Source organism: Panicum virgatum, chromosome 2K (genome assembly GCF_016808335.1).
Source record: "Panicum virgatum strain AP13 chromosome 2K, P.virgatum_v5, whole genome shotgun sequence".
In the NCBI taxonomy this organism is placed as follows: Eukaryota; Viridiplantae; Streptophyta; class Magnoliopsida; order Poales; family Poaceae; genus Panicum; species Panicum virgatum.
In genome coordinates, this window is record NC_053137.1 from 41,154,729 (window position 1) to 41,182,306 (window position 27,578).

Sequence of the window (27,578 nt, forward strand, 5' to 3'; positions counted from 1 at the left end):
GTTCAACGCTTCCACAAATTCTTATATGGTACCAAGAGCCAACCTCTACAAACACATCTAGATTAGATGGCGAGTTCAAGTGCTTCCTCCTCCGTCGGACCTGCACTCGGTCTTCCAATCTCTGAGAAGCTAGGCAAGAATAATCTTGCGCTATGGAAGATGCAAGTTCTTCCGGCCATCAGGGGAGCCCAACTTGAGGGGTTTCTCGATGGCACAGAAATCTGTCCACCCAAGGAGATCGACGTCAAGAGTGGTGACAAGACCATCAAGAGTCTGAACCCTGACTACTCCAAGTGGATCGCGATGGATCAGCAGGTTCTAAGCTACCTGCTGACAACAATCTCGCGAGACGTGCTGACGCAAATCGGCACAGCCAAAACTATAGCAGAGCTGTGGTCTAATGTGGAAGAGATCTACTCGTCCACAACACGAGCGCGTGCGATTAACACAAGAATCGCACTCGCCACCACCAAGAAGGGGAGCATGTCCATCGTGGAGTACGTCGGCAAGATGAAGCAGCTAGCCGACGAGATGGCGGCGGCAAGGAAACCCCTCGGTGATGATGAGCTCGTCAGCAACATCCTGGTCGGCCTCGACATGGAGTACAATCCTCTCGTGTCTGCTCTAATCGCACGAGTGGAGCCGATCACGTTCAGCGAACTTCAGGCTCAACTCTTGAGCTTTGAAAGTCGCCTGGATCTCTGGCAAGGTGGTTCACAGTCCTCGGTGAATGCTGCGTCCAGAGGACGTGGTGGATCCAACCGGGGAGGACGCGGCCGCGGCAATATCGGCTTCAGCAACAACTCATGTGGCCGAGGCAGTGGCGATCAAGGACGCAGCAATGGTGGCAATAACACCCAAAACAAGGGTAAGAAACAGCGGTACAATGGCAGATGTCAAGTGTGCTTCAAGGAAGGACACAGCGCCGTCAACTGCTGGCATCGCTTCGACCCCGACTATGTACCAGATGAGAGGAACGCCAACGCTGCTGTGCACGCCTACGGGGTTGATACGAATTGGTACACTGACTCGGGGGCCACTGATCATGTCACCAATGACCTTGAGAAGATGAGCGTCCACGACAAGTACAATGGGAACGAGCAGATCCGAACGGCCAGTGGAGCAGGTATGAGCATTAATCACGTTGGTCATGCAATTGTTCATACTCCTGATCGCAATATTCATCTAAACAATATTCTTCATGTTCCTCAAGCCCAAAAGAATCTAGTTTCCGTACATCGCCTTGTTTCTGATAATCATGCTTTCCTTGAATTTCATCCCAATTTTTTCCTAATCAAGGACCAGGCCAGGAGGAGAGTAATTTTGGAAGGTAAATGCAAGGGAGGTCTCTATCCCCTTCCTGCACCGACCAAGGAAGTTCTGAGCACCGTCAAGCCTTCTGAGTCCAGATGGCATAGCAGATTGGGGCATCCAGCCTTTCCCATAGTTCACAGAGTTATTAGTGAGAACAAGCTTCCATGTTTCAAAGATGTCAATAAAGAGTCTGTGTGTGATGCTTGCCAGCAAGCCAAAAGTCACCAGCTTCCCTATCCTCAGTCAAATAGCGAGTCTAAGTTTCCTTTAGAATTAATTTTCTCAGATGTTTGGGGTCCAGCTCCTGATTCGGTTGGGAGAAAGAAGTATTATGTTAGCTTCATCGATGATTTCAGTAAATTTGTTTGGATCTATCTCATTAAGCATAAATCTGAAGTGTTTTCTATATTCCATGAATTTCAGACTCTTGTTGAACGACGTTTTAATCGAAAGATCATAGCGATACAATCTGATTGGGGTGGAGAGTATGAAAAACTTCACTCATTCTTTCGCAAAGTTGGGATCACCCATCTTGTGTCTTGCCCTCACGCACACTAGCAAAACGGGGCAGCCGAGCGCAAACACCGCCATATAGTTGAAGTAGGATTATCTCTCCTATCAACAGCTTCTATGCCTTTGAAATTCTGGGATGAGGCATTCCTCGCTGCTACCTATCTCATCAATCGCACACCAAACAAAGTCATTAACTACTCCACACCCCTTGCTCGTCTGTTCCAGGAAAAAACAGACTACTCCATGATGAGAGTCTTTGGGTGCGCCTGCTGGCCCAACATGCGGCCATACAATGCACGCAAGCTAGCTTTCCGATCCAAACGATGTGCATTCCTTGGCTATAGCAATATGCACAAAGGCTACAAGTGTCTTGACATTGCTACAGGCCGTGTTTACATCTCAAGGGATGTAGTGTTTGATGAAACAGTTTTTCCCTTCTCCGAGCTCCATGATAATGCTGGTGCTCGACTTCGTGAGGAGATTAATCTCCTTCCGTCCCATCTCACTCTTCCTTCCCTCCCTTCCAGGAGTTCAACATTGCATTGCACTGATGAGATTAATTGCTCGTCCAGTTTACCTAATGATAATTTGCCTAACACTAATGTTTTGGAAGAGATGTCGCATGCTATTGGCCAGGAGGAGACAGGCACGGGAACTGGAGCAGAACCACCTTCGCCTACCGGCGGCTGTGATAGCGAATCCGCCTCAGATCGCTCGCCGGCGGCACCTGGAGCTTCTCCGTCCGGTGCGCTCGCACCTACGGGGCCTGCTTGTGATACCTCTTCTCCGAGTCAAGGTCTGGCCACGACAGGGGACGTGGACACGTGCTCCCAGCCCACTGGAGCAGCTACGACTTCACCAGCACTCGCTGAATCACCCTTGCCTGTTGCGCCGGCTGCATCAGCTGAGCCCCAGCGGCCACGCACACGAGCTCAAGGTGGCATCCGCAAACCAAAATTGTACACCGATGGTACAATTAGGTATGGTATTTCTATTTCAGCTGAAGAACCTGCTACTGTTGCTGATGCCCTGGGTGATCCCAAATGGAAACAAGCCATGGATTGTGAGTATGAAGCATTGATGAAGAATCACACATGGCACCTTGTTCCGTGGCAGTCTGGAAGAAACATTATTGACTGCAAGTGGGTATTCAAAATTAAGAGAAAACCTAATGGTTCCATTGACAGGTATAAATCCCGGTTAGTAGCCAAAGGTTTCAAATAACGGTACGGTATTGACTACGAAGATACATTCAGTCCCGTAGTCAAAGCTGCAACAATACGACTTGTGCTTGCTCTTGCAGTATCAAATGGATGGAGTCTTCGCCAACTAGATGTGCAGAATGCGTTTCTTCATGGTTTCCTTGAAGAAGAAGTGTTCATGAGGCAACCACCTGGGTATGAAAACTCGTCTCATCCATCCTATGTCTACAAGTTAGACAAAGCTTTATATGGCCTCAAGCAGGCTCCTCGTGCTTGGTATGCTCGGCTCAGTATGAAGCTTCATGATCTTGGTTTTCAACCGTCTAAGGCAGATGTGTCCCTTTTCTTCTTCAACAAAGGAGGAGTAGTGATATTTCTGCTCATATATGTTGATGATATCATTGTGGTCAGCTCATCACCCGATGCAACCTCAGCATTACTCAGGGAGCTCAAGACTGAATTTGCATTGAAAGATCTCGGTGATCTTCACTATTTCCTTGGAATTGAAGTGAAAAGGAGTGGTGAAGGCATTTTGTTGACACAAGAAAAGTACACAAATGATTTGCTAAGCCGAGCCAAGATGAGCAACTGCAAACCAATGAATACGCCTATGTCTTCTACAGAAAAGCTGTCGGCCTTTGCAGGAGATCAACTCGGTCCACTAGATGCAACTCAATACAGAAGCATTGTAGGGGCATTGCAGTATTTAACCTTGACAAGGCCGGATATATCTTTTGCTGTTAACAAGGTCTGCCAATATTTGCACGCCCCAACCACAGTTCATTGGAGTGCTGTCAAACGAATTCTGAGATACTTGAAGTATACTTCCAGTGTGGGACTCAACATACATAGGTCTCTATCTACACTTGTAAGTGCATTTTCAGATGCTGATTGGGCAGGATGCAGTGATGATAGGAGGTCCACTGGAGGTTTTGCTGTTTACTTGGGGTCCAATCTAATATCTTGGAGTGCTCGAAAACAGTCTACTGTATCTAGATCGAGTACAGAGGCAGAGTATAAGTCGATGGCTAATGCAACTGTAGAAATTATGTGGGTCCAAGGTTTGCTGAAGGAACTAGGTATTCAAGCTCCTAAAGCAGCTCGTCTATGGTGTGATAATTTAGGTGCAACTTATCTTTCAGCCAATCCCGTTTTTCATGCAAGAACCAAGCACATCGAGGTGGATTTTCATTTTGTCCGAGAACGAGTAGCTCAAGATCTTCTTCAGATTAGACTTGTGTCTACACTTGATCAAGTAGCAGATGGATTTACTAAATCCCTTCCGGTTCGACAGTTGGAAAATTTCAGGCGCAATCTCAACTTAGGAAAGTTATGATTGAGGAGGAGTATTAGAGATAATGTAACAAATAGAATCTGATCACGTGTTACAACAACCTAGAGCTAGTTAGTTGTAGTTGTTATCCTGTAAATCATGTACCTGTAGATGACAGCCAGGTTGTTGTAACCAGATCTTGTAAACTACGGTGGAGGTGATTTCCACCCTATATAAACATGCAAAGCGGCCCGAGAGGGTTGAACGCTTCCACAAATTCTTATAGACTCCACCTCGCCGTGCGCCCGCGACCCCGTCGTCGACTCCACCACGAGTGCGCCCTCCCTCGCCGCGGCACCCTGCTCGTCGCTCCCCCACCCAGTCGTCGACCCTTCCTCATCGCGCGCGCGCCCCGTCGTCGTGGACCCAGAATCCTCGTCGCGCGACCACACCCGCCCCTCCTCGGAGTCGGACGTCCGCGCCACGCCGCTGCCGTGCCAAGTCCCTGACCGCGGCTCCTCCTCCTCCAAGCGCGGTCCAGGCACCCCGCCACGCGGCGTCCCCGAGTCCGGCTCCTCTTCCTCCTCGCTCGCCCCCGGCCAGGCGCCGCCGCCGCGTGCTCACCCAAGGCGCGCCCCAACGCTGCAGGAGGCCCGGGCGGTCCATGCCGCCGCGCGCCAGCTCGTCAGGCGCGCCGACCGCTCAGCCGGTTTCTGCGAGATCACGGACAGACTACTGGCAAGGATGGATCGCAAGCTTAAGGAGCGCGTCGTCGTGCGTGATCTCTGCGACGAGCTGCGCGACATGGAGGAAATATTCCCAGCGCGCGCCGCCCACTACACTGCGACGTGTAAGTTCATGGCGTCTGCGCCTGCAGCATTTTGATCGAGAACCTACTGCAAGTTTATGGGGGTACTTTGTGTGGGTGCGATTTTTCTGGGTGATTTGAGTTCAAGAGTGTGAGGAACCTATTGCAAATCATGTCAGACATAAGCCCATAGGGGTACCTTGCGTGGGTGCGCTATGTTTCTGGATGACCTCTTGGAACAATTCTTTTGTCAGCTCAACGATTCCTTGTGCGTGCGCTGTTTTTCTGGGTGATTTTACCTGAGAACAATTCTTGTCAGCTCAATGAATGTATGTTTCAGACTTCTAGAGAAATGGGTGATTGTAGATCCACCGGAAATTAGCATGGCTAGATTTACTTCGCTAACCTCTGTATTTTCAGTACGGCCATCCGTAGGATGATGCAACTCAAGTTGACACATCAGTACATCACCAAGATTGTAAAAATTCACACGTGCAACAGCCTACATTTCGCAAACAACAGACCTGGACTTGTGGTTATCTGGCCCAGATGTCCCCCTTTTTTTTTGAAAATGAGATCGTACAAGTAAAATTTGATTCACACAAGTTTAGATGAGTCGAGAACTAACATGCAACCCAGCTACAGGTATTATGTGTTAACTGCATTGTTCTGTCTTCTGTGTAATGGAGACAGGACCAGTGTGCGCAGGAGGAGCAGAAGCAACTCATCGTGATCTTTTTTGCATGTCATATATTTCCTGAAATTATGTGGATAGCAGAAATTTGTGTTCATAGTTACAACACAATCAATATTAGATTGATATGCTGATACCTCATAACTTCTGGTCTCTGCCGTTCTCAAATTTGTAGACGTTACCAGTACTTTTTTTTTTGTTTATCATGCCTTTTCGATGTTTGGTACAGAAAAAATTGAACACTCAGATTCACTTTGCAATTCTGCAGTGATAATGAAACCACTAGAAGAATAGAGCTTAACCAGTGCACAATATGCTTGTTTCATCTAAAGGTGGTTAGACACTGATCCAACTCAGGTAGGGTGCCGCAAAGCTGCGCCGAGTTGCTAGTGTATCCTTAAACTTTGGCAGAATCCCAATAGAATAGAAACACCGGAAACACTTTGGCATGATTCCTTGTGCCGTTGTTCATAAGCAAGAAACAGAAAAGGGCAGAGGGTGGACATATTTTTTTTTGGAACTCTTATAAAGATATTGCTCCAGTGGTGAGTTTTTCTTTCTGCCTCCCTTGTATGTCCGTTCACCGCCGCTGCCACAACCCTAATGCTTCAAGCCTAACCCCACGAGGACAGTGCATTATAGTGTTGGTGGGGCATTTTAACCCAGTCCAACACTAGCCAATAGCCACACGATTTTTGCTCCCATTTGGATCGGATCTGTACATTTTGTTTTCTCTCAGGAATCATTTGCTCAAAAAAAAAACATTCAGGGTCCAACCAAAAAGGCAAAAGAGGACGATTTACGGAGAGCAGATAGCCAGCTGGGCCCATCATCTAAACAGACAGACAGCCGGGCCCGGGCCCATGACGCGCGGACGTCACAGCCCATGCCATTCCTTTCCCTTTGCGGACCAGCACGAGCAGGAAGCAGAGAGACAGAAACCCAAACGAGTCCATCAGGTAATTTCCTGCCTGGCCCCCCGGATTCACCGTAGCATTTTGCAACCAAACAAACCCAGTGGGAGGTAAAAGAAAAAAAAATCTATCTGATATATAACCCCCCGCCACCGCGGCTTCTACTTGTAGCAGAGCAGGCACGCGGCCCAAACCCCTTCCCCTTTCTCTCTCCCTTCCTCCAAATCCACATCACCCCGTGCGCCTCCAGATTTGGCGACCGCCGCCTCCGACGTCGCCAGATCGGAGCGGGCGCGGCCTCGCTTCGCCTCCCCGCGCGGCCCTCGCCTGGTGAGTGAGCTTCCCGGCTCGCCCCCCCCCCCCCCCCCCCCCCCCGCTGCCGTGCGCCTCCGAGTCGTTTGCTAGAATGTGGTTCCCGGGTTTGACGGGCCGGAGTTGCTTCCCTCCCCTCTGATCCGCCGGGCTGCGGCCCCGGAGGAGCGCGGGGTGGCGCAGGCGCCTCGTGATCTGCTGCGGCTGCGTTTCCTCGTCTGGGTTGGGGGAGCGGTCGGGTTTTTTTTGTTGTTGGTAATTTTTGTTGCGATTTGCGGCGATCGGTTCTGTGGTGGGTCGAAATGGGTGCGGGGGAACTGGGCGGTAGATCTGGATCGGTGGGCTTGTTGGATTGGGGTTGACGATCAGATGTAGTATGGCTGTGATCTGCGGTGCCTCGTGGATCACGCCTGGATTTGACCGGGTGTGGTGGCTGGATTCTAAGTCGGATCCCTGCACGTGCTGGCAGCGCTTAATTTTTTTGCGCCTCCGTTAGTAATCGCACTCGAGCTCTATATTTTCCTTGCATAGGAGTAGCGGTTCTTGTTCCGTTTCATGTGTTAAATCTGCTGCTGTAGTTTGCTCGTAGGTTTTGCCATATTAGTGATATAACTGTCCCGGTCTGTCAGTGGGCCAACTGCCGTTGAAGGTGTGCAGTGATTTCAACTCTATCAGGATCACCCTACCTTCTGCTGTTGGATTTCCAGAGTTCATGTTGGTCGCTTTCAGCCACTGCATGCATAAACTGCGGTATTTCTGCTGTTGTGTTAGAATTAAATGATTCGAGTGGAACTTTTGCAGAATGAAGTAATAACATGACCCTCAACTATGCTAAGAAAAGATAGCCAGAATCAGATAATGCTAGACAGTTCCTGTTTGGTGTGTCATGGGCATATAGCATGTGGGCGTGGGATTTGTGTGCTAGTGATTCAGTTGTACACCTCACCACCTTGTCCGGGAATTTGTGAGCTGTGACTGTGTTATGACTTGTATGGGCTTATCCAAATTTTGTGTCCGTTTTCTGCTGTAACATGACCCAGCACCAAATTGCAACAGCATACTGGCCCCACTACACTTTTGTCTGACTACCTTTCCTTTTTGGGAAGCAGAAAGAAGAAATAGACACGCGATCTACCAAGCAAAAACTGTAAAGCCCCAAAAGGAAACCCTGCCTTTTATGTCAAAACCTCCACCCTTCTCCCGTATCCATCTGATATAGATATTCGAATTTGGGGATGCAGCTACAGCCAATTCCAGGTGAACCTACTCCTTAGGAACAACGGATGAGTATGTTTGGAAGTGGTGCTTTGGTTAGGCTTGGTAGGAGTTATTCTTAGATGGGGGATCGGATAAGAGTTGGCATTGGCCCCTTGAGTGTGAACTGCTGGAGATAACTACTCTTTTGATGATTTGATGGTGATGTGATCTGCATACCTTATATCGCACCTTAAGTTTAGTTTGGTTTACATAATTTATGTTTGATCTTTTTGTGGTGATTTGATCAACATGCCTTGGATTGGCTAGTTTTTGGGTGTTCTGTAACATTTGTGAACCTCTGTTTGTTTGCTGGCTGACTGCTTTTAGTTTCCATTTGCACTTCTTTTGTAGTTGAGTTAACCTATGTAGTTTAGAAATAAAGATTCAGCTAACTGTATGTATTTCAAACCACGAAAAGAGGTTCCTCAGATGTTGATTTTATTTCTACTCATTGTAACCTGTTCAACTGACAGTTTTTCTGTGCTGTAGCTGCAGGGTCATGGGAATGGAGGTCGCTGGAGCTGAAACAGCACCGGCAGAGGTCAAAGTATCTGATGGAGAAGTGAACCTATTCCAAGAGAAGGAAAGCAAAGCAACTGCTAAAGAACGTGAGGAGGCAGCTGTTTTTGGTTCAGAGACAACTACAAATGTTACTGATCTGGCACCTCCAAAGGATGCGAAGGATGAGTGGCCTGAACCTAAGCAAACTTATGCCTTCTACTTCGTCAAGATCCGTTCGTTTGAGGATCCTAAGCTGAGGGCAAAACTTGAGCAAGCTGACAAAGAATTCCAGAAGAAGATCCAAGCTCGTTCTAAACTTATCGAGGCACTAAGAGCCAAGAAGGTATTACTCATTGACATAGGGTCTTCTTTGATGCATTACTGTACATCGGCAAGAGATTTCATGTCTTGTCACTTTTAATGTATGCATGTGAGATTGCCTTGATCTGCTTTTAATTGGATTTGGCAGCCCTAGAGTGACATGTATTCCATTTTATAACTTGCAAATTCTTTGCAGTCAGAGCGCTCTAGTATTATCTCGGAGCTGAAGCCATTGTCTGCTGAGAACAAACAATATAATGAAGTTGTGAATGAGAAGATAAAGGAGATGGAGCCTCTTCGGAACAGTTTAGGCAGGTTTCGTGAGGAAAACAATGCCATGAGGGCACAGGGTGCAGGTTTATGCTCTTCTATCGAAGAGCTTGAACAAACGGTATGGCCAGAACCTTTTTGCAAACTCATCTTCGACTCGCTCAGTGTTTAATTATATGTTGGTGTCCATTGCTCCTCCCTAGATCAAGATGCTTAATGACCGTATAGTACATGAGAGCATATCCTTAGCTGAGGAGAAACGTCTGGTCAAAGAAATCAAGGACCTTGAAAAAACCAGATCAAAAGTCATATCAAATGCTGCTAATCGGGCCAAACTGCAAGATACAGTGGTTGAAAAAGAGGCCATACAGGACCAGGTCAAAGTAAGTATGTTGTACTCCAATTCATCTTTTGTTTCTGCATCTATTTCCTGAAGAAAAAAAAGGTAACACTGGTATTCAGATAATTGGGGAGGGCATTGATGGAATAAAGAAGGAAAGACAAGCAGTCAGATCTAAGATTAAGGTCCTGGAGGATGAGCTAAAAGTTGTTGATGCTGAGATTGCATCACTTCAAGAAGATTTAGATGCAGCAACTGCCAGAAAGGATAAGGCATACGAATCATTGCAAGAATTGAGGGCAGTGCGAGATGCGAAAGTAAGTTTTAATGTTTATTCAAAATACCTGATGCATAGATTGTCTGTCCTTGTAATATTGCTATACTTTGGGTTAATAGGGAATTTCTTCTGTGGCTTCATACTTGTGTGTGCCAGTGCAACATGTAGCTGTTTTTGTAATGATCTTGTTTTGCTGTGTGCGGTGCAGCGGTAGAGCCTACCGTCTGTAACCGGAAGGTCCCGGGTTCGAGCCCCAACCTCTGCACATTTGTGTGGGTAAGGCTTGGGGCTTAAAAACAACCCTTCCCCAGACCCCGCACAGTGCGGGAAGCCTACGGCACTGGGTACGCCCTTGTTTTGCTGTGTGCGTCTTAGCGATGTCTGTGTTGGATACTAGTGCCTGCTCTTTTGTTTTGCTTGTGTTGGCCTTTTTTGGATGTTGACTTTCTATAGTTTGAGGCGGAAACACTCTATTGTAGTATTGTTTACATACCATTTACTGCTCTCTTATAATTATTAATGTGTATCATCCATCTATTGCTGTGCAACGCATCAGCTAGTGCTACCTTTCCTTGAGTTGAACGTATTTGTGATCTATCTCTGTTCTTTCATGTATTAGATTCGACGCATTACATCACAGCCTCATGTTATGCATTCCAACTACAGGTTGAACTCAAAATGCATAATGCTAGTTCATTTAGCGGCATGATCTTATCAGGACTGTTTTAAGCTGACGATGGGGATTTGTTCCGGTCGGTCTAGTGTGTCTTGAAACTTTCTTCCTATTGCATAACCTGAGGTGGCATGTCTTGTTTTCTTTTCTTTTCCTTTTATGGGACCTTGTTGCCGACTTATAATTATGTGTGGTGATTCAATGATGTTCTTGTACACTTGTTCCAGAATGCATCCTTCCTTCAAAACCGCACTGTTTTAAACAAGGCTAGGGACTATTCGTCAAGGAATATGCTGACAGAATTGCAAGAGCTCCACAAGACTGAGGTTTACTTCTAAAAATGTTGATAGTATAATGGATTGATCTAATGTGATGCCCAATGTGTCTGTATTTAAACATTTTCTACCCTGACAGGTCGACAAGTTCATGACCCAATGGTGTGAAAGCAAGGCCTTCAGAGAGGACTATGAGAAGAGGATTCTTGCCTCCCTCAACAGCCGACTACTGAGCCGTGATGCCCGGATGAGGAATCCTGATGAGAAGCCCATATTCATTGAGTCGCAGGCACCAGCACCAGCTGCAGAACCAGAGCCTGTTCCAGTAAAGTTACCTGCAAAACAAGCCAAGGAAGTGCCTGCTCCCCAAGCAGATGAAGCTCCCAAGGTTGAAGTCCGTTCGAAAGGGTCTGTGAAGCCGCCCAAGGCAAAAGCTGCACTAGATGCTGATGATGATTACGAGGCTGAGCCTCCAAAGGAAAAGGCTAAGCCTACAGAGGCTGATGTGGCAAAGTTGAAAGAAAAAAAGAGGCAGGAGGAGATTGAGAAGAACAGGCTTGCGTTGGAGAGGAAGAAGAGGCAGGCTGAGAAGCAGGCAGCGAAGGCTGCGGCCCGAGCACAGAAGGATGCTGAGAAGAAGCTGAAGGTACTGCTGATCTATCTTTCTTGTTTCTCTCTTGTTCACCGACATGTGATCTAAACTGTAACAATGAATCACCTAATTCTTTCAGAAAGAGGAGAAAAAAGCCAAGAAGAAATCCGGAGCAGCTGACACCGATGAACCCTCAGAATCAGATGCTAAGTCTGATGAAGCTGTGGAAGCCCAGGCCGAGGAGGAAGCAGCCCCAGTTTCCACTACTGGGAAGAAAGAACAGGAGAATGCCCGGTACAGGAGTGTCAGCCGGAGCAAGGCCCCGCCACCCAGGGCGATCCTTAAAAGGAAGAAGGCGCAGTCATATTGGTCGTGGGCTGGCCCGGCTGCCGCAGTGGCAGCTGCTGTGCTGGTCGCCCTCCTCGCGGTGCTGGGCTACTACCAGTACTACCTCCCGGCGAGTGCCAGTAACTAGTTGAGTGAGGGCCTGTTCCGCCGCGGCCACGCCCCTGAATGATGCGGAGACCAATTTTGCAGGCGAGAAGGAACAGAGTGCGTGGCAGCTTTTTGAGACGTAGACCGGAGGAGGGGTCGGTCTTGTTCGCTTTTCGTTGTGCTAGCTTATATTCTGTGGAGTCGGAGAAGATACAGTTGATTTTGGTTGCGACTTTGCTAGATCTTATATACATACTGCCGCTGATATCCCGTGTACTTTTGAAGTGACTTTTGAAGTGAAGCGTATATTGCCGTCCGGAATAATACCTTTCTGCTTAGGTACATCGCAACTACAGCGGTCTTTCCAGTTGGTCTCTGTTAACTTGTGCGAGGATCTCCCTTTTTTCCCCATCTTATTGATGCCGCTGTTTGTTAGCCAGATTCCCCATTCACTCACCGATTCAATGGCAGACAGGCAGTCACTGCTCGAAGGCAACTCAAATGCGCGGGTAAAATCTGTAGAGCCCACGTACAAAATTTGACGTGAAGGTGCGTACTGCCAAAGAGTTGCTCTAAATTGAACTCGACGCATCACTTAAGCCTGCGAAAGGTTTTCTACTTCAGAACACGAGAAAGTCCCGAGCGCCTCTGAACACCGCACAAACCTGTCTGCATATCCTCACAAGGGCTTAGTACCATAGGCGGAGCTGCCCATACCGCACGGTGGGGCAGCTGCCCCAGCTACTCCCCGGCGAGCTCACCCAAAGACCCCGATATTTTTCCAGTGACCCCTACCCAGTTGCCTTTCTCCGTCTCCCGTCTGCCCCTCCATGGCTGCCCTGGAGGCTGGAGCTAAAACTCGGAGGAAGAAAGCCGTCGCAGGGCTCACAACTGGGCCTGATTTTTAGCTAGAACCCACACATGCCAAAGACCAAAGCCCAATACTCCTTTCACCTGAGCACTAGGAGCCAGCACCCACAGCTAGTGCCTTGCGGAGCAACCAGCACCCACAGCCAGCGGAGGAGTGGAGCAGCCCTAGCGGCGGTGGCGGCGGGCGTGCGGCGAGCTGATGAGGGACAGCATGGCCGCGTGCATAACTGGCCGCGTGGGCGCCGCAGGTCGCAGCGCAGGTGCTGGCCTGCTGGGCCGCTGTCCACTCAGACGCTGAATCCTCATGGAGGGAGAGGAGGATCAATTGCAAGGCCTAGCTGGGGCTGGGCATGGCTATGGCACGGCGCCGACGCCGGCGTCGGCAAAAGCATCATCCGAATAATTTAGGCACATCAACTCTTATACTTGGCATATCTTGCTGTCAATATTGGGAAATCATCTGAACAATTAGGCTAAATCTCGATGCTAAACAGGCTATATAATTTGGATATGAAAGCTATTTAGTTCATTGTTGTTAATTTTGTTTCCCATGTTGCTTTGATCCCTGTAATTTCATTTACCTCTGCGTGCGGATATCAAATGTATGCATAGTTGTAAGAACTAAAAATTTATTCTTCAAATTTAAGGTAACATTCTAAAACTGAGCTTGTAATTTGTAAAATTGCAATGTGTGAATGCGCTAATGTGGTGTGAATATGTGTGTTTCTACATTTAATTTAGTGTTTTGCTAAAAGCCGCCCCACCTATAATATTTTTCTGGCTCCGCCACTGCTTAGTACCTATTATAGCACGTACACCACTGCCAGAAAAAGGCAGGGGCAAAACTGATGCTGCATGAAACAGCACATCCTCACAAACTGGAAGCACTACACGTTTTGTGCTAATTTAGGGAAGCTCGCATCTAAGTACTCTATTTTTTGCAGCGCCGCAAAGTATTACAGTTATCGGTTAAGAGAATATGCCAATCCTAGAAGTTTCCATTTTAGCAAAGGTTACAAAAAAGCGCCAGTCGCTAGGCCATGCTTAACAAGTACCCCCTCCGTCCCAACAAAAAGTATCTGAACAATATGACATTCAGGTGCACATTTAGAATTGCATTCTTTGTTAGGACAAAGTAGTACATGCACTATTGGACAGAAAGGCACACCAAAAACAGCCCAACTGTCCAAATCCAAGTTTGAACAGCCAGGACCCACCCACTTTATCCATGGGTCGGTGACTCTTTTAGTGCTTCCAGTTCGGTCACCCTCACCACCGCTACCCTGTAGCAGCCAACCTCCGCCACTACCCGCGACGATGAACTCTTAGCCATGCCGCTCCTCCTACTTACCATCGCCGCCTCTTCAGCCCCACCCTTCATAAACAATTTCTTTTCTTGCACCCATAGTGGCACCGCACGCCCTACTGGACATCCTCCAATGTCCGTCCTCGCCGCCCACAACCTATCACCACCGCCAGCCCAGCCACCACCCCTGGCTATCCTCTCTAGAGCCAGCGGCATTGGATCCCCAAATCCCCCAACCCTAACACAACCCCAAACCCAAACCTCTAATAACTCCGATTTACCAGCGAAGGAGGAACGGGCTTGGGAGAGAGATAATGTGTGCAGCAACAGATGCCACATTGTTCGCTGCTATCGGGAGCAGCGCACGGGCGTTTGGTTGCACTAGAAGGAAGGGCCAAAATCGGACCATACATAAGAAAAATTACAGCATGCCAGAATTATCTGGTTTTCCATATTCCTTTTAACCGTTCCCAAAATTACTTTCTCTAAGCTGCAGATCCTTCAACACCGCCCACGATTCTGCCCACAGCTTCTTGGCTACTTCCGTGTCATACGACAGTCGGGAGGATCTGATAGTTCTCCCTTTCCCTCCGAAGAAATACTTCCCAGATTCTTCCTGAAAGTAACATCGTGGAATTATAGAGTTCGAAGTTGGTACCAAATGCAATTGCATCATTTCTTGTGAAAGATGAAAACTTTGCCGGATAGAATGACAAGCTTACATGTGGCGCCAAAGCAGCATCAAGGACGGAACCAACCCCAATATCAGGTTCCTGCAGGAGATTCAGGAAGCGCAAAACCAAGAACGCAAACCACGAAAGACACTTGGGAAGCTCTCGCATGATCTTTGTTTCCACAACACCAGGATCAGCGGCACTAAAAACAAGACATATAGCAAGTCGTATGAAGCATGTTAGATAAGCTGCTACTCGTGGATGAATGGGAACATTGCTAAAGCTTTATGTTAAGTAGGGGATACAGAGTATTGAAACATTAGTATGAGCTTTCCTATCTATCTTTTTACAACAAAGATTAAAAAAATTATATTCTCCAATTGAATAATATACTAACATCTGAAACAGATGTCACAGAAAGGTCTTTCTCTGTGGTTAAAGAACAAGCATCCCGGTAAACATGGTATAATTAGAGTATGGTCCATTTAGAGTCTAATGGGTGTAGCCTAAAGGGTAGTGAGGCTCTATTATCCTCACAAATTTCAAACAAATAAAACGGGCCCATATACCTTTAGTAATGGTAAAAAGAATGTTTGCCAGGACAAACGGGCCAATGCAGTTTTTCAAATAATCAAATAAAATCATGACAGATGATCGATGGTGCATACATGACAGAGACGGCAGATGACATGTGAAGCTGTCGATGAAGCTCATATGAGAACATCAGTATACAAACTGCAATAACTCAATGAATTTACAAAAGTTAGGATAGAATTACATGAAGCATACTAGAACATTGAGCCAACAGACTCACGTTTGGTATACTCATAAGTAGAAGCTAAGGGGTAGCTTTCTCCTACTGAGCACGGATCAAATTTCATCCCTCTCAATGCATCCTCAGACACATCAATAGATGATACTGCATAGGAAAAAGTTGCGCATTTTATCAAACAGGGTATCTCGTTCTTGGAGTGAGAGAAAGAGAAACAAGTACAATGGTAGTATATGATATATCCAACATGCAAACTAAGCTTTCCATTTCCATTGAGCACCATGTATGAGTTACTACTAGAGGGGATGCCATGGTGAGTAAATGGCACAAGTATATATAAATTTCGAAACAGTAGAGCCAGTTATGCAGCTAGCAAACACTAGCAAAACAACAAAGGAAAATGGATAACATGGAAACTTGTATAACAGGATATCTTTTGTTAATGCAGTGCTTCAGTTGAACATAGGTTCAGAAATAGTTCAAAGTTTGTTGGAACAAATAATGAAACTTAACACTTACCACATCTGTGTGTGAAAGATGTTAGATTAACAACTCGAGAAGGTACCGAGCTGTTCTTCAGCAATGGTAAAAGAATGCTGGTCAGGATGAAGGGACCAATGTAGTTAGTCTGTATCATCCTGAAATTTCCATGTAGTAAGGTTTAGTTATTAACCACTATAACGGAAGAACAAAAATATAATGCTGAAATAAAGAAAAGAACATGTATTGATAGCACAACAATAATTGCAAGAAAAACCAAGGGAAGCACCTACTCATCAAGCCCGTCCCCGGTTACTCGATGCGACTTTGCTAATATGCCAGCATTATTAATCAAAAGCTGTATAGCAGACTCTGAACATGTCTCCTGAATCCATTGCTTCAGAGAAGTTCCAAACTTCTTTATTGACTTGTACGATGCCAAGTCAAGTTGAAATGCTTCAAGACGGGCATCTGGTTGTTGCCTCTGAATTCCTTGAACAGTCTGTTTCACAGAGAACAGCAATGATTACAGCAGTAAATAATAGCATAGTATACGACTAGTGCAAACACGGTATATATAATACCTCATATAACAACTGCGTGGAACGTCCAGCTGAGAAATAATAGAAGTGCATACCGATTCAGTACACCAACACAGATGAATAAATCCGACAAGAACAAAAATCGAGGCAAATTTCTACTGCAGTGACTGTAGCAAGAGTACAAATGAATAAACATGGAACAAAATCTAGAACAGAGGAGCTGCTAAACCTAGTGCAATCAACTGATGGACAATGATATCAAAGACATTGATTCATTGAGGGCCATGGCCACCAAGAAAAAGAGGACAATCTCTGCTCGGAAGTCCTTGCTAAAGAATCCGCGCAGAAGGTTTTACAAATTCAGCAACCAATCAGAGCAAAAGGCAGCAAGGAAACTAGAAGTTCATTTTTCTTGGTAAGATTCGATGTACTTGGCAACACACAGGTGCAGCGCACCTGTTCGACGGAATGCCCACTCCAAGCAACTCACTCACCGAGCACGACGTGGTAGCCCTCCCGCGCCAGCGCCGCCGCCGCCGCCCTGCCCAGCCCCGACGTCGCCTGAAATCGCCACAACGGGGGACGTCGTCATGCGGAGGAAGACACAGGGAGAGGGGGGGAGGACACGCGCATGAGCGAGGGCGGGTGTATTACCCCGGTGACCACGCAGATGGGGCGGCGGCCGGCGCCGGGCCGCGGTCGCCGGCGGCCAGGGGTGGCCGCGTCCCGGCCGCGGAGGATGACGAGGAGGTAGGAATGGAGGAGGGAGATGGCCCAGAGGATGGCCATGCGCCAGAACTGCGGCGAGCAGACCATGCGGAGCGCCTCGCGGTCCATGGCGGCCGCGGTCGGTTTACCGTGGCGTGGAATCAATCCACGAGCAGTCCTGACGAGGTGGTAGAATGCTTAAGGAATTGGATGCATAGCAACTGCGACTCGATAGTCTAGAAGTCAACTGTAACCGAATTGTATGCAGTGATGAATTTCTAGCCATGGGTAGAGTATTTGCAAACGATAAGAAAAAAAAACAGAGAACCCCTCTGACCTCTATTGACCACTTCCTCTAGTGAGTGTTTGGTGTTAGGATTAGACATTTGGGTAATACATCGAGAGGGATAGCAGGAGAGATGATGGTTACACAACATTGTGCTTGCCGGCTGTTGTCGTTTGGTATTCGCAATTCTGCATTAGACCACTAGGGCCCAGTCCATTGTTTCGCATAGGTCCCGGAATTTGCCGGTACGGCCCTGATGTCGGCCAGTAATTTGGTTGTGCTGTTTAGTTAATGGTACAAATGTAATATTCCTGAAGCACAAAGAACCCAACAATAAACTCCATGCGCTGTAAGGCAACCCGCCGCTAGCCTAAATCATGAGCCCACAGAATGGTCGATGCACTCACAAACAAACAAAAAAGAAACGAAAACTCTAGCACAATACACTAGCCCTAATCCACATATTGAACCTATTTTCTGGAAATAAAATGAATCTTTTTGAGCTCTAATACTATTTTTTCTCAACATGAACTAAACATGTTCATAACTTTTTCATTTTAACTAAAAAAAAGAAAGTTATTACTATTTTTTTCCTAAGAAACGTAGTCTATCTGTTGATGATCTATTTGAAGTCATTCAGAACATGTTTATTCTTGCACATAGTATTGTTTTTCTTGAGGACTGAGTATACTGAAATGAACATATAAGATTCAACCAACTCCAAAATAGAGCACCAACAGATACGCTATATATTTTACAGAAAAGGCATTGCTTTATATTTTTTTTATTTAAAACGAACTAGCTAGTTACAGATTTTTTAGACTAAACCAGTTTTATATTGATTCCACAAATTAAAATTGAGCTGATTTAGCAAAGTCGAATCTTTTCTATTACATCAGTAGACGAGAAGATATTCATGCTTGCCCTCGCCGGCGCTGTCCTCCTTCCCGGCTTCCTCTGGCCGTGTTTGGGACAGCGGTGGCGACGCTTAAACGCGATAAGCGGAAAAAATCCCGCCGAACGCCTCGCGTCAGACGCGCGTTCATTCACCCAACGCCTGCAGCGCAAAACGCGGATCTTTGAACTGCGCGGAGGAAAATCGGAGAAACGAGCTCCGAGCTGCGATCGCGTTTAAGCGGCGCGCTGCTGGTGGCCGCGGTCCCAAACAGGGCCTCTATGTCGTCAAGAACCGCCGGTGCAGCTAGCAGTTAGCTTCCGCCATCGTGGCCGCCGTTGTTGCGGCTGCTCGGGCTCGGCCGGGGTATGCTACTTTGCGGTTGCCCGTAAGTTGGGCCTGGTCCGGTCAATTTCGGACCAAAATAAGTTTCCGTTATTTTGCTCCTACTAGGCCCCACCCCATTCTCTTTTGTTTTCAGCTTTGCCCCTCCACTTAACTGGTCTGTTGGATCCTGTAACTCATGCCATCTGTTTTGATTGGCCTTTGCCCTTTGGTTCCGCACGCCACCAAAGTTCTATCGCATTTTTTTTTGAAAAAAATATATTGGTCGGCAGTTTGTATAATAAAATAATATGAATTGAAAAAATTTGTAAAAAAATTGGACGCTAAAATGGAGACAAGAAAAATAGGAACGAAAAAATAATTTTAGAATAAAAAATAAATAAAATTTGGGACCAAAAACTGGGAGCAGAAATCCAAAAGCCATAAAATATTTGTGTTGAAAAATTTTGGAAACAAAATTTGTGATCAATATTTAAGTGAAAATTTTTGAAAAGAAAAATATTCAGAAACATTATTTGAAAACAAAAATTCAAAATAAAAATAAAAATCTCATTGCAAAAAATATTGGAAAGAAAAAATTTGATAACAAAAATTATGAAGTAAAATTTTCAAAAAGAGATAAAATTTGGAAACCAAATTTCAGAAGAAAAAATATGACCATCCACAGGAGACACGGAAGATGGAATGGGGAAAGAAAATTGAAAAGGTATATAGAATGCTGGGGGGCCACCATGTGGGGTTAGGTTACGTGGGCAGCGAGCTTGATTTGTGAGCGAGGACTGGTTGAGTGGTGGTCGAGGCACGTGCGAATCCACCGTGAATTTGGAAACGACCGGTCGATGGTAGAATCAGGATTGGGGGCTCTGCCGCCTCCGCCTCGTCGGCTGCCAGTGCCGGTGTAGACGTGTGACGACAAAACAGCACAAGTACAGGCCTTAGCCACAAAAAAAAAATCCCCAGATGCGCTGAAATAGGCGTCCAATACGATGATCCGGCGCCTGCAGATTTATCTAGCAATGATCGCTATAATTAAGCTGAGAAAAGTCCATTCTTATCTCCGTCGCTAATCGGTTGTCTAAGTGAGGACAAAGATTCCTTCGGGAAAAAAATGAGGACAAAGATGTCTCCTTTCGTGTTCGTCTACGTCCGGCGCCGTCGCACTGTTTCTCGGCTTCGTCTACGTTAGGGATGAAAACGGATCGGTTACGGACGGATATCACTGATATTGTATTTATTTTCATATTTGTGTTCGAATACGGAGTCGGATACGGATAGTGTTAATTTTTATCGGATAAGATTGTAATGGATATCAACATCATAAAAATATAAGCTTTGAGCATTCGAATACGCTATAAGAGATTGGGCCTTCTATGACAAATTTGTTGGATTATGACGCACTTTCGATGACAGTAGCATATAGTCAGGGAAGGGGTATAATGACAAGAAAAAAACTGTAATTGTCACAATCTAGGTTGTCACAATCCACACTAGATAGTGACAATTACAACTTTTTTTTTGTCATTGTACCCATTCCATGACTATATGCTGGTGTCATAGAAGGTGCGTCATAATCTAGAAAATTGTCATAGAAGGCCCAATCTCTTGTAATCCTTCCAGACCGGATCCAATTCGAATATGACGCACCTTCTATGACCGATATTGGATATTCGGAATCGGATACGGACGGATAAAAATACTTCCAGACCGGATCGAATTCAAATACGGTCGGAAAATATCCGTACCATTTGCATCCCTAGTCTACGTCGTCAAGAACCGCCGGAGCAAAAGCAAACTCGCGCCGTCGCCCGTGTGGTGTCTGGCAGGCTGCCACTACTCGGCCACCTCCATTTCTTCGCCTCCCCCCCCACCACCACCCCCACACCGCTAAGCAGCACCTCCGTTCACTACTACAAAAATAGTTTTTGATCTTCAACATTTATCCCGACCATAATTGAACCCGGGAATAATCTAGTCATCAGTCCCGAATTCAAAATCTAGGAGGCAAGAGGGCTCTTTGGTTCCGGTTGGAATTCAAAATCTAGGAGGCAAGAGGGCTCTATGGTTCCGGTTGGAATTCCAACCTCCAAGTGGGACTAACTAAAGAGCCTAAACTTAGTCTCGGTTGGTACCACCAACCCAAACTAAAGGATCATCCTTTAATTCCAGTTGTTACCGTCAACCGGAATCGAAGGACCATTTAGTCTCGGATGGTGTTACCAACTCAGACTAAAGGATCCTCTATGGGATAGTTTAGAAGGATGGCATCCCATACATAGTTATATGTGTTGCGTAGATGTGTTGGTAAGAAAGCTATGCGTGAGGCAAAAAAATTAGTAGTATGATGTTTCTGTAGTAGTGGCTATGGCCGGGCGCCCGCGGATCCTGCTCGAGTAATTGAATTTTGGCCCTATAACACCCCTAGGCCCAAACAAAGACACCCCCCACTAGTCCAGCCAACGCCCCAAGAGGGAAAAAAATCCACCACGAGTCCACAATTACTGCTTCCTTCCATTCTTGCTTGCACCTCGTAAACGAGCCTCCCTCGTGAGTCGCGACTGTTTGCCTCCCTGGCGGCCTCCCTCGTGATCGCTTCGCCTCCTGCCTGGCCATCGCCCCTCCCTGGCTCCCTCGGTTGGCTCTCCGCCCTCGCCCAGGCTCGCCCCCTCGCTGCCTGGCTGCGTGCCTCGCGACCCCGCCTGCTCCCGCCGGGCGTCGGCCAGTGGCCCAGTGCGGCTATACGTCCAGGGCGTTGCCGCCCACCGGCAGGCGGCATCGACGCACCGCGGCAGTGCCGCCGCGGCCACCGGCCGTCCCGGCGTCCCGCGGCCCCTGGCCCCGGCCAGACTGGCAGGCCTCCATGACGCCACACGCCCACCCAATCATCACTTCATCAGGTACTCGGTGGTTGGTGTTGTCCAGCTCATAGTCACCAAAAATCTGGGTCGATCGGGTCGCGGGTCGGGGTCGAGGGTCACGGTACGCAGCTGTCTAAAAACATGGATCGAAGGGGTTACTTCGGAACGATGGACCCCAATCAGTTAGGGTCGATGGCCCGGGTCGATGAGCCATGAAGAAGGCCCATCAGATGATTAATACAATGGATTAAAAGCAAAAGAATAAGAAACAGTAAATTGGGCTGTGCACCTGCTGACCGGCCCATCCAGCTCAGTAGCCCACTGCCCACCTCCACCTAATGTAACCCTAGCCAGCCTCCGGTCCCAGGCAGTCATGCACGCAGCCACCTCTCTCTCTGCTCAGGCGACTCAGTGCCGGCGGCCACAAATCAATAGCCGGGAGCCATCCCTTGCACCAGAAACAAGTAAAATCGAATGCCCATGAACTCCTCTTCTATTCTGCGCTCTCAGATTTGTTGGAGATGGCTTAATCCTCCCTTGTGGTGGCTGCCTTCCATGTCTCAGCAAAAGCAACCTCCATTATCTCCACCACCTCTCCACTAACCCGTTGTTCAATATAGCCCATTCGATCCATGCTGTCCCTGCTGCAGGGGAACGATGACCCAGGCAGAAATGGGACACTGGCCCTACTCGATCCCGTCCCTTGATTTGGGACGTCGTCCCAGGGTCGTGGAACGCGCCATCGACCCCGAATCCTGTGACTATGGTCCAGCTAGCTAGCTAATTGATTTTGCAATTTGATTCTGCAATTGATGCTGCAATTTGATGATGCAAATGATTAGATTTTAGGTAATTATGGAGAGGTATTTTAAGAGGAAAGCTAGCTGCCCTGCTGAAAACGAAATCAATTGGGATGAGGAGATTAAATATGACCCCGGTTTAAGGAAAGAAATCGATTCTTTTCATCCTAACCTGAGAGAAAAGGTGAGAAGAAAATACTTGGAGAATCGGCCTTGTCAACCTCACGTCATAAACTTCCCTCTTCTAAAAACTGGAGAGAAAGAGAATTCAAGAAGATTTTTGCAAGAATGGTTTGATGAGTTTGGTCCTTGGAGCATAAAGCATATTGCTTTTATTGTTTCTTGTTTAGAGAAAAGAAAGATGCAGAATATGATGCATTTGTGGTAATTCTTGGGATGATTTTCATAGGAAAGAAAGGCTAAGACCACATATTGGTGAGGTTGGTGGCATACACTATAATGCAATGAAGAAGTGTGATGATTTGTTAAATAGATTGCAACATAGCAATCAGATCAGTGAAGCTACTAAGAAGGCGCACTTTACTCGATTAAATGGGTCAATTGACACTGCTAGGATATTGTTGAAGCAAGGATTGCCTTTCCGTGTCCATGATGAGTCCAAAGAATCGTACAACAGTGAGAATTTCTTGGAGTTCTATGATTGCTTAGCTGAACATGATCTAATTTTACGCGAAGTCGTGACTACACATGCTACAAAAAATAGTTGTTTGCTTGCTCCAGAAATTCAGAGGGACATTGTTGAATGTTTTGCAAATGAGATTGTACAATCTATCCTTGAAGAACTTAGGGATGATGTGTTTTGCTTGTTAATTGATGAGTCAAGAGATGTTTCTTGCAAAGAGCAAATGGTTGTGGTCTTGAGATGTGTTGATTGTGAAAGAGAGGTTTGTTGGCCTTGTGCATGTGACTGAAACAACTTCTTCCCACATCAAGTCATCCATTGATGCTCTACTTTCTAAGTTTAAACTAAGCTTAAAGGAATGTCGAGACCAAGGATATGATGGTGCTAGCAATATGTGAGGTGAGTTGAATGGCTTGAAATCTTTGATCACGAGAGATAGTAGAGCAGCTTATTATGCGCATTGCTTTGCTCACCAACTTCAATTTGTTATTGTGGCAACCATGAGAAAACATAAGGGTGTTAGCAATTTTTTGAACAAAATTTATTACTTACTAAATGTGGTGGGAGGATCAGCTAAGAGAAGGGATATGATTAGAGATATCAATTGTGAACAAGTAAGAAAGGCATTAGGTTGTGAGCAACTTGAGACTGGGACATGATTAAATCAAGAGCAATGTCTTCAAAGACCTGGAGATACAAGATGGAGTTCTCATTATAAAACTCTAAAAAGTTTAATCAACATGTTTCTTACAATAGTTGAAGTGCTAAAGGTTATTGAAAAGGATGACAAAGATCGGAAAAATAGAGATGAAGCATCAAATCTTATGGTATACTTCCAATCTTTTGACTTTGTATTTTATTTGCATCTCTTGTTGACTATTTTAAGTGTCACAAATACATTGTCATTAGCATTGCAACGCAAGGATCGAGACATTGTAGATGCCATTAGATGTGTGAACTCAACTAGACTCCATTTGGATGATTTAGAAGAGATGGTTGGGATAAATTATTAGACGAAGTGAATGAGTTTTGTGACTTGCATGAAATAGATAGTGGAAAGGGAAAGTGCATATATTGATCCCAGACAGCGTAGAAAAAAACAGAAATTACTAACAAGCATCACTATGCAGTGGATTGCTTTAATGATTTTATTGATTGGTTAGTTCAAGAGCCTGATAGACGCTTTAGTGAGAACCTCTCAATTGCTTATTTTCTCATCCGCTTTCAATCCAAGAAAATCATTTCAGGCTTTTAATGGGGAAACTTTGATGAGGTTAGACGAACTATATCCTGGTGATTTTAGCAAAGATGATATGAGGGACCTTAGCCATCAACTTCACCTTTACATTTGCTGATGTGAGAGCAGATAACAGATTCTCCAACATAAACACTATTGGTGAGCTCCCTCAAAAAATGGTAGAGACAGGAAAACATTGTTTGTACCGATTAGTCTATCGACTTTTGAAGCGTGTGCTAGTATTGCCTGTCGCTACATCAATAGTTGAGAGATGCTTTTCAGGCATGAAGATTGTAAAAACAAGTCTGTCTAATCACATGGGTGATGAACACTTAAGTCATAGACTTATTTGCTATATAGAGAAAGAAGAAATTAAGAAAGTTATCAATGAGGCTACGATTCATCGTTTCATGACAATGGAATGGAAAGGGCGTAAACATGTTCTCTAAGAGGTAATATAGACCATCTACTTTAATTTAACTTTCAATGGATAATCCTGCATTTTATTTGCTAAATAATTGACTTATTTGTTCTTTTTTTTCTTCAGGTTGGATCACATATTTTGCTATATGGAACATCTTTTGCCAATGTTTATTTAATTATGAGTAAAATGCACTGGGGGTCCTTAAACTAGTTGACATATTTTGTTTAGGTCCATGAACTTCGAAAATACATTTTTAGGTCCACGATCTATTCAAGTGTGTCACTTGAGGTCCAAAATGCCTCTGACCAACGTTGACCGCCTACGTGGACCGCCACGTCCGATCCAACGATCCAACGTGGACCGCCAGCATTGACCGCCTTCGCCACACTGCACCGCCATGGCCCCGCGCGGAACCGGCCACCACCGCCATGGCCCTGCGCGGATTCGGCCGTCGCCGCCATGGCCACCGCGCACAGCAGCTCGCCGCCCTAGCCCTGCGCACAGCAGCTCGCCCCCGCCGCTCGACGCGACGCCACGACCGCGCACGAGGGAGAGGGAAAAAGGGAGGAAGCTGCCGACCGACGAGGACTCCGCGCCGCCCGAGCCTAGAGTCGCGGCCACCACCTGGGGTCCACGCGGTGCCGCTAGAGCTCTGGGAACCGCTCAGGTCCGCACCGAGCCACGCGCTGCCCACACCGGGGCTGGAGCTCGCCCACCGCCTCGACGATGCGGGCGGCGCGAGCCCGCGGTGCGCGCGGTGGAGGGAGCAGGGGATGGCAGCGCGGCCCCGTGGCGCGCGTGGTCGGAGGAGGGCGTGCCGGAGAAGGGAGGAGGACGGAGGCCGGCGCAGCTCGCCATCGCCGCCGCAGAGCTTGAGGGGCGCGAAGCCGAGGAGAGCTCGGCCGAGGCCTCCACCAATACGCCACCATCGGGGACGGAGAAGGCGTGGGGAGGGAGGGGCCGACGCTGTCGGGGGTGGGGCCCTGCTCCTCCTCCTCCGCAAGGCCTGCCGTCGGGTGCCCCTGCTCCTCCGCGACCACCTGTGCTCTCCCGGCGCTGCTCAGCCGGTGGCCACCTGTGCTGGGGCGTGGGGATGTCGGCCGGCTCGGGCGAGCTCAGCCATGGCCCAGAACTCGAGCCCTCGCCGGCGCACAGAGGAGAGGGAGCGGCGGAGCTCGATCCCTCCTCCGTCGTCGCGAGCTCCGCCGGGCGCCCCTGCTCCGCCGCCTCCGGGCCGCGCCGCACCGTGTGTATCCTCCGCCTCTGTGCTGGCTGCCCTCGCCCTGGCCGCCCCACCGCGCGCGGATCCGGCCGGCGAGTCGGAGCATGAAGGGGAGAAGAAGGCGAGCCAGCGGAGCACGCGTGGCGGCCATTGGATCGGACGTGGCGGTCCACATAGACAGTCAACACTGGTCAGAGCATTTTGGACCTCAAGTGACACACTTGAATAGATCGTGGACCTAAAAATGCATTTTCGAATTTCATGGACCTAAACATATCAGGTCAACTAGTTTAAGGACCACCAGTGCATTTTCCTCTTTAATTATTATTTATTTAATTATTTTGCTATGGACTCCAGATGATGACTGGTGAGTGTTGTTGCCTAGTCTCTACCAGTTTGCATATGTGTTGACTAATGACTAAAATGACATTGTCATTATTAGAATATATTATCCTTTATTTGAATATTATATGAGTCACTGTATTTCAATGAAGTTGTGCACCAGGCACCCCCCACCCATTTGGTCTAGCTTGGCCCCTGCACGTTACTTAGTCCAAGGTAGCTGCCAATTTGCCCACATATCGTGAAAAATCACTCATACACGCGTCATAGACTAAGGGCAAATATATTAGTGTTGTTGTATTGTATATAAATATAGTCTCATGAATTGCTGCGTAACATAATTTACTAAGCTGACTTCTACAATGATTGTCTTTTGAACAGCTTCATAGTAATTACTCAATTCCTTAATTTGCTCATATAAAGATTAAATATTACAAGTTACATAATAACAACTCGTAAGAAAGTGGTTCCATTGCTCTTATTTTTAGTTTACCAGGCTGGGGCGCATGTTTCATGAAACAATTACCTTGTTCCTTTTTTTTTCCTTCCCCTCTTTTCTGCACATCATCAAAAGACCGTTGATATGTACCAATCTACTTCTTCTAGGGTCGTTTGGTTCAGGAGCCGAATGGGTTGGAGCCGTTCCATCCCAAATTTAAGAGTGTTTGGTTAGAGAACTCTTGGAACGGAGCTACCCAACACTACAAAAAATATTAACCGAGGCGGGCAAAAACGCTTAACCGAGACGTTTTGGATAATCGTCTCCGACACAACGTCACGGTAAATAACTCATTTCCGAGGCGGTTGCTTGCCCGCCTCGGTTAATCAAATAGAAAAAACAAAAAAATAGAAATCCCGTGGACAGGCCCGCCGAGCCCATCCACGGGGAAGCCGCCACCGCCGTTCCACCGCTCCGTCGGGATCCGCCTCCCCGAGGCCGGATTCGCGAGCCCCGAGGCCGGATCCATCCTCCCCGTGCTCGTGCCGCCGAGCCGCCGGGTCTGCTCGCGCCGTCGGGCCGCTGCCCCTCCTCGCGCCCCCCCTTCTCGCGCCGCCAAGCTGCCGGGTCGCCAGACTACTCATCCGCTGCCGCCGCTGGCGGATCCGCCTCCCCACCGCCGGATCCCGCCGCCACGTCCCGCGGCCACCACCGGATCCGACCTCTCCGCCTCCGGATCTGGCCTCCCCGCCGCCGGATCCGGCCCC

At 47.2% G+C, this 27,578-nt stretch overlaps 2 protein-coding genes and 1 non-coding gene across 4 annotated transcripts; 2 read left to right on the plus strand and 1 right to left on the minus strand.

Annotated features, from left to right (window-relative positions):
- Positions 1–549: 549 nt before the first annotated feature.
- Positions 550–688, plus strand: LOC120696353. Its single transcript, XR_005684129.1, has one exon. It is a non-coding gene; the product is annotated as a small nucleolar RNA Z247 (small nucleolar RNA).
- A 6,197-nt stretch (positions 689–6,885) lies between these two features.
- LOC120677232 (proton pump-interactor BIP103-like) lies at positions 6,886–12,313 on the plus strand. Of its 2 annotated transcripts, none has more exons than XM_039958382.1 (8): positions 6,886–7,048; positions 8,777–9,131; positions 9,306–9,500; positions 9,583–9,762; positions 9,842–10,036; positions 10,897–10,995; positions 11,084–11,590; positions 11,676–12,313. In XM_039958382.1, the coding sequence occupies exons 2-8, from the start codon at positions 8,787–8,789 to the stop codon at positions 12,009–12,011; spliced, it is 1,857 nt and encodes a 618-aa protein (XP_039814316.1). In that variant the 5' UTR covers positions 6,886–7,048; positions 8,777–8,786; the 3' UTR covers positions 12,012–12,313. The 2 variants fall into 2 exon arrangements, with proteins under 2 accessions (XP_039814316.1, XP_039814321.1); XM_039958387.1 differs by having other exon boundaries at positions 6,891–7,048; positions 8,783–9,131.
- Positions 12,314–14,452: 2,139 nt separating this feature from the next.
- On the minus strand, positions 14,453–17,628 carry LOC120677264 (short-chain dehydrogenase TIC 32 A, chloroplastic-like). Its single transcript, XM_039958414.1, has 9 exons — positions 17,270–17,628; positions 17,110–17,176; positions 16,658–16,686; positions 16,367–16,575; positions 16,113–16,231; positions 15,636–15,740; positions 15,490–15,556; positions 14,870–15,023; positions 14,453–14,763 (listed from the first exon to the last, which is right to left on the minus strand). The coding sequence occupies exons 1-9, from the start codon at positions 17,450–17,452 to the stop codon at positions 14,608–14,610; spliced, it is 1,089 nt and encodes a 362-aa protein (XP_039814348.1). The 5' UTR covers positions 17,453–17,628; the 3' UTR covers positions 14,453–14,607.
- Between the last annotated feature and the right edge of the window lie 9,950 nt (positions 17,629–27,578).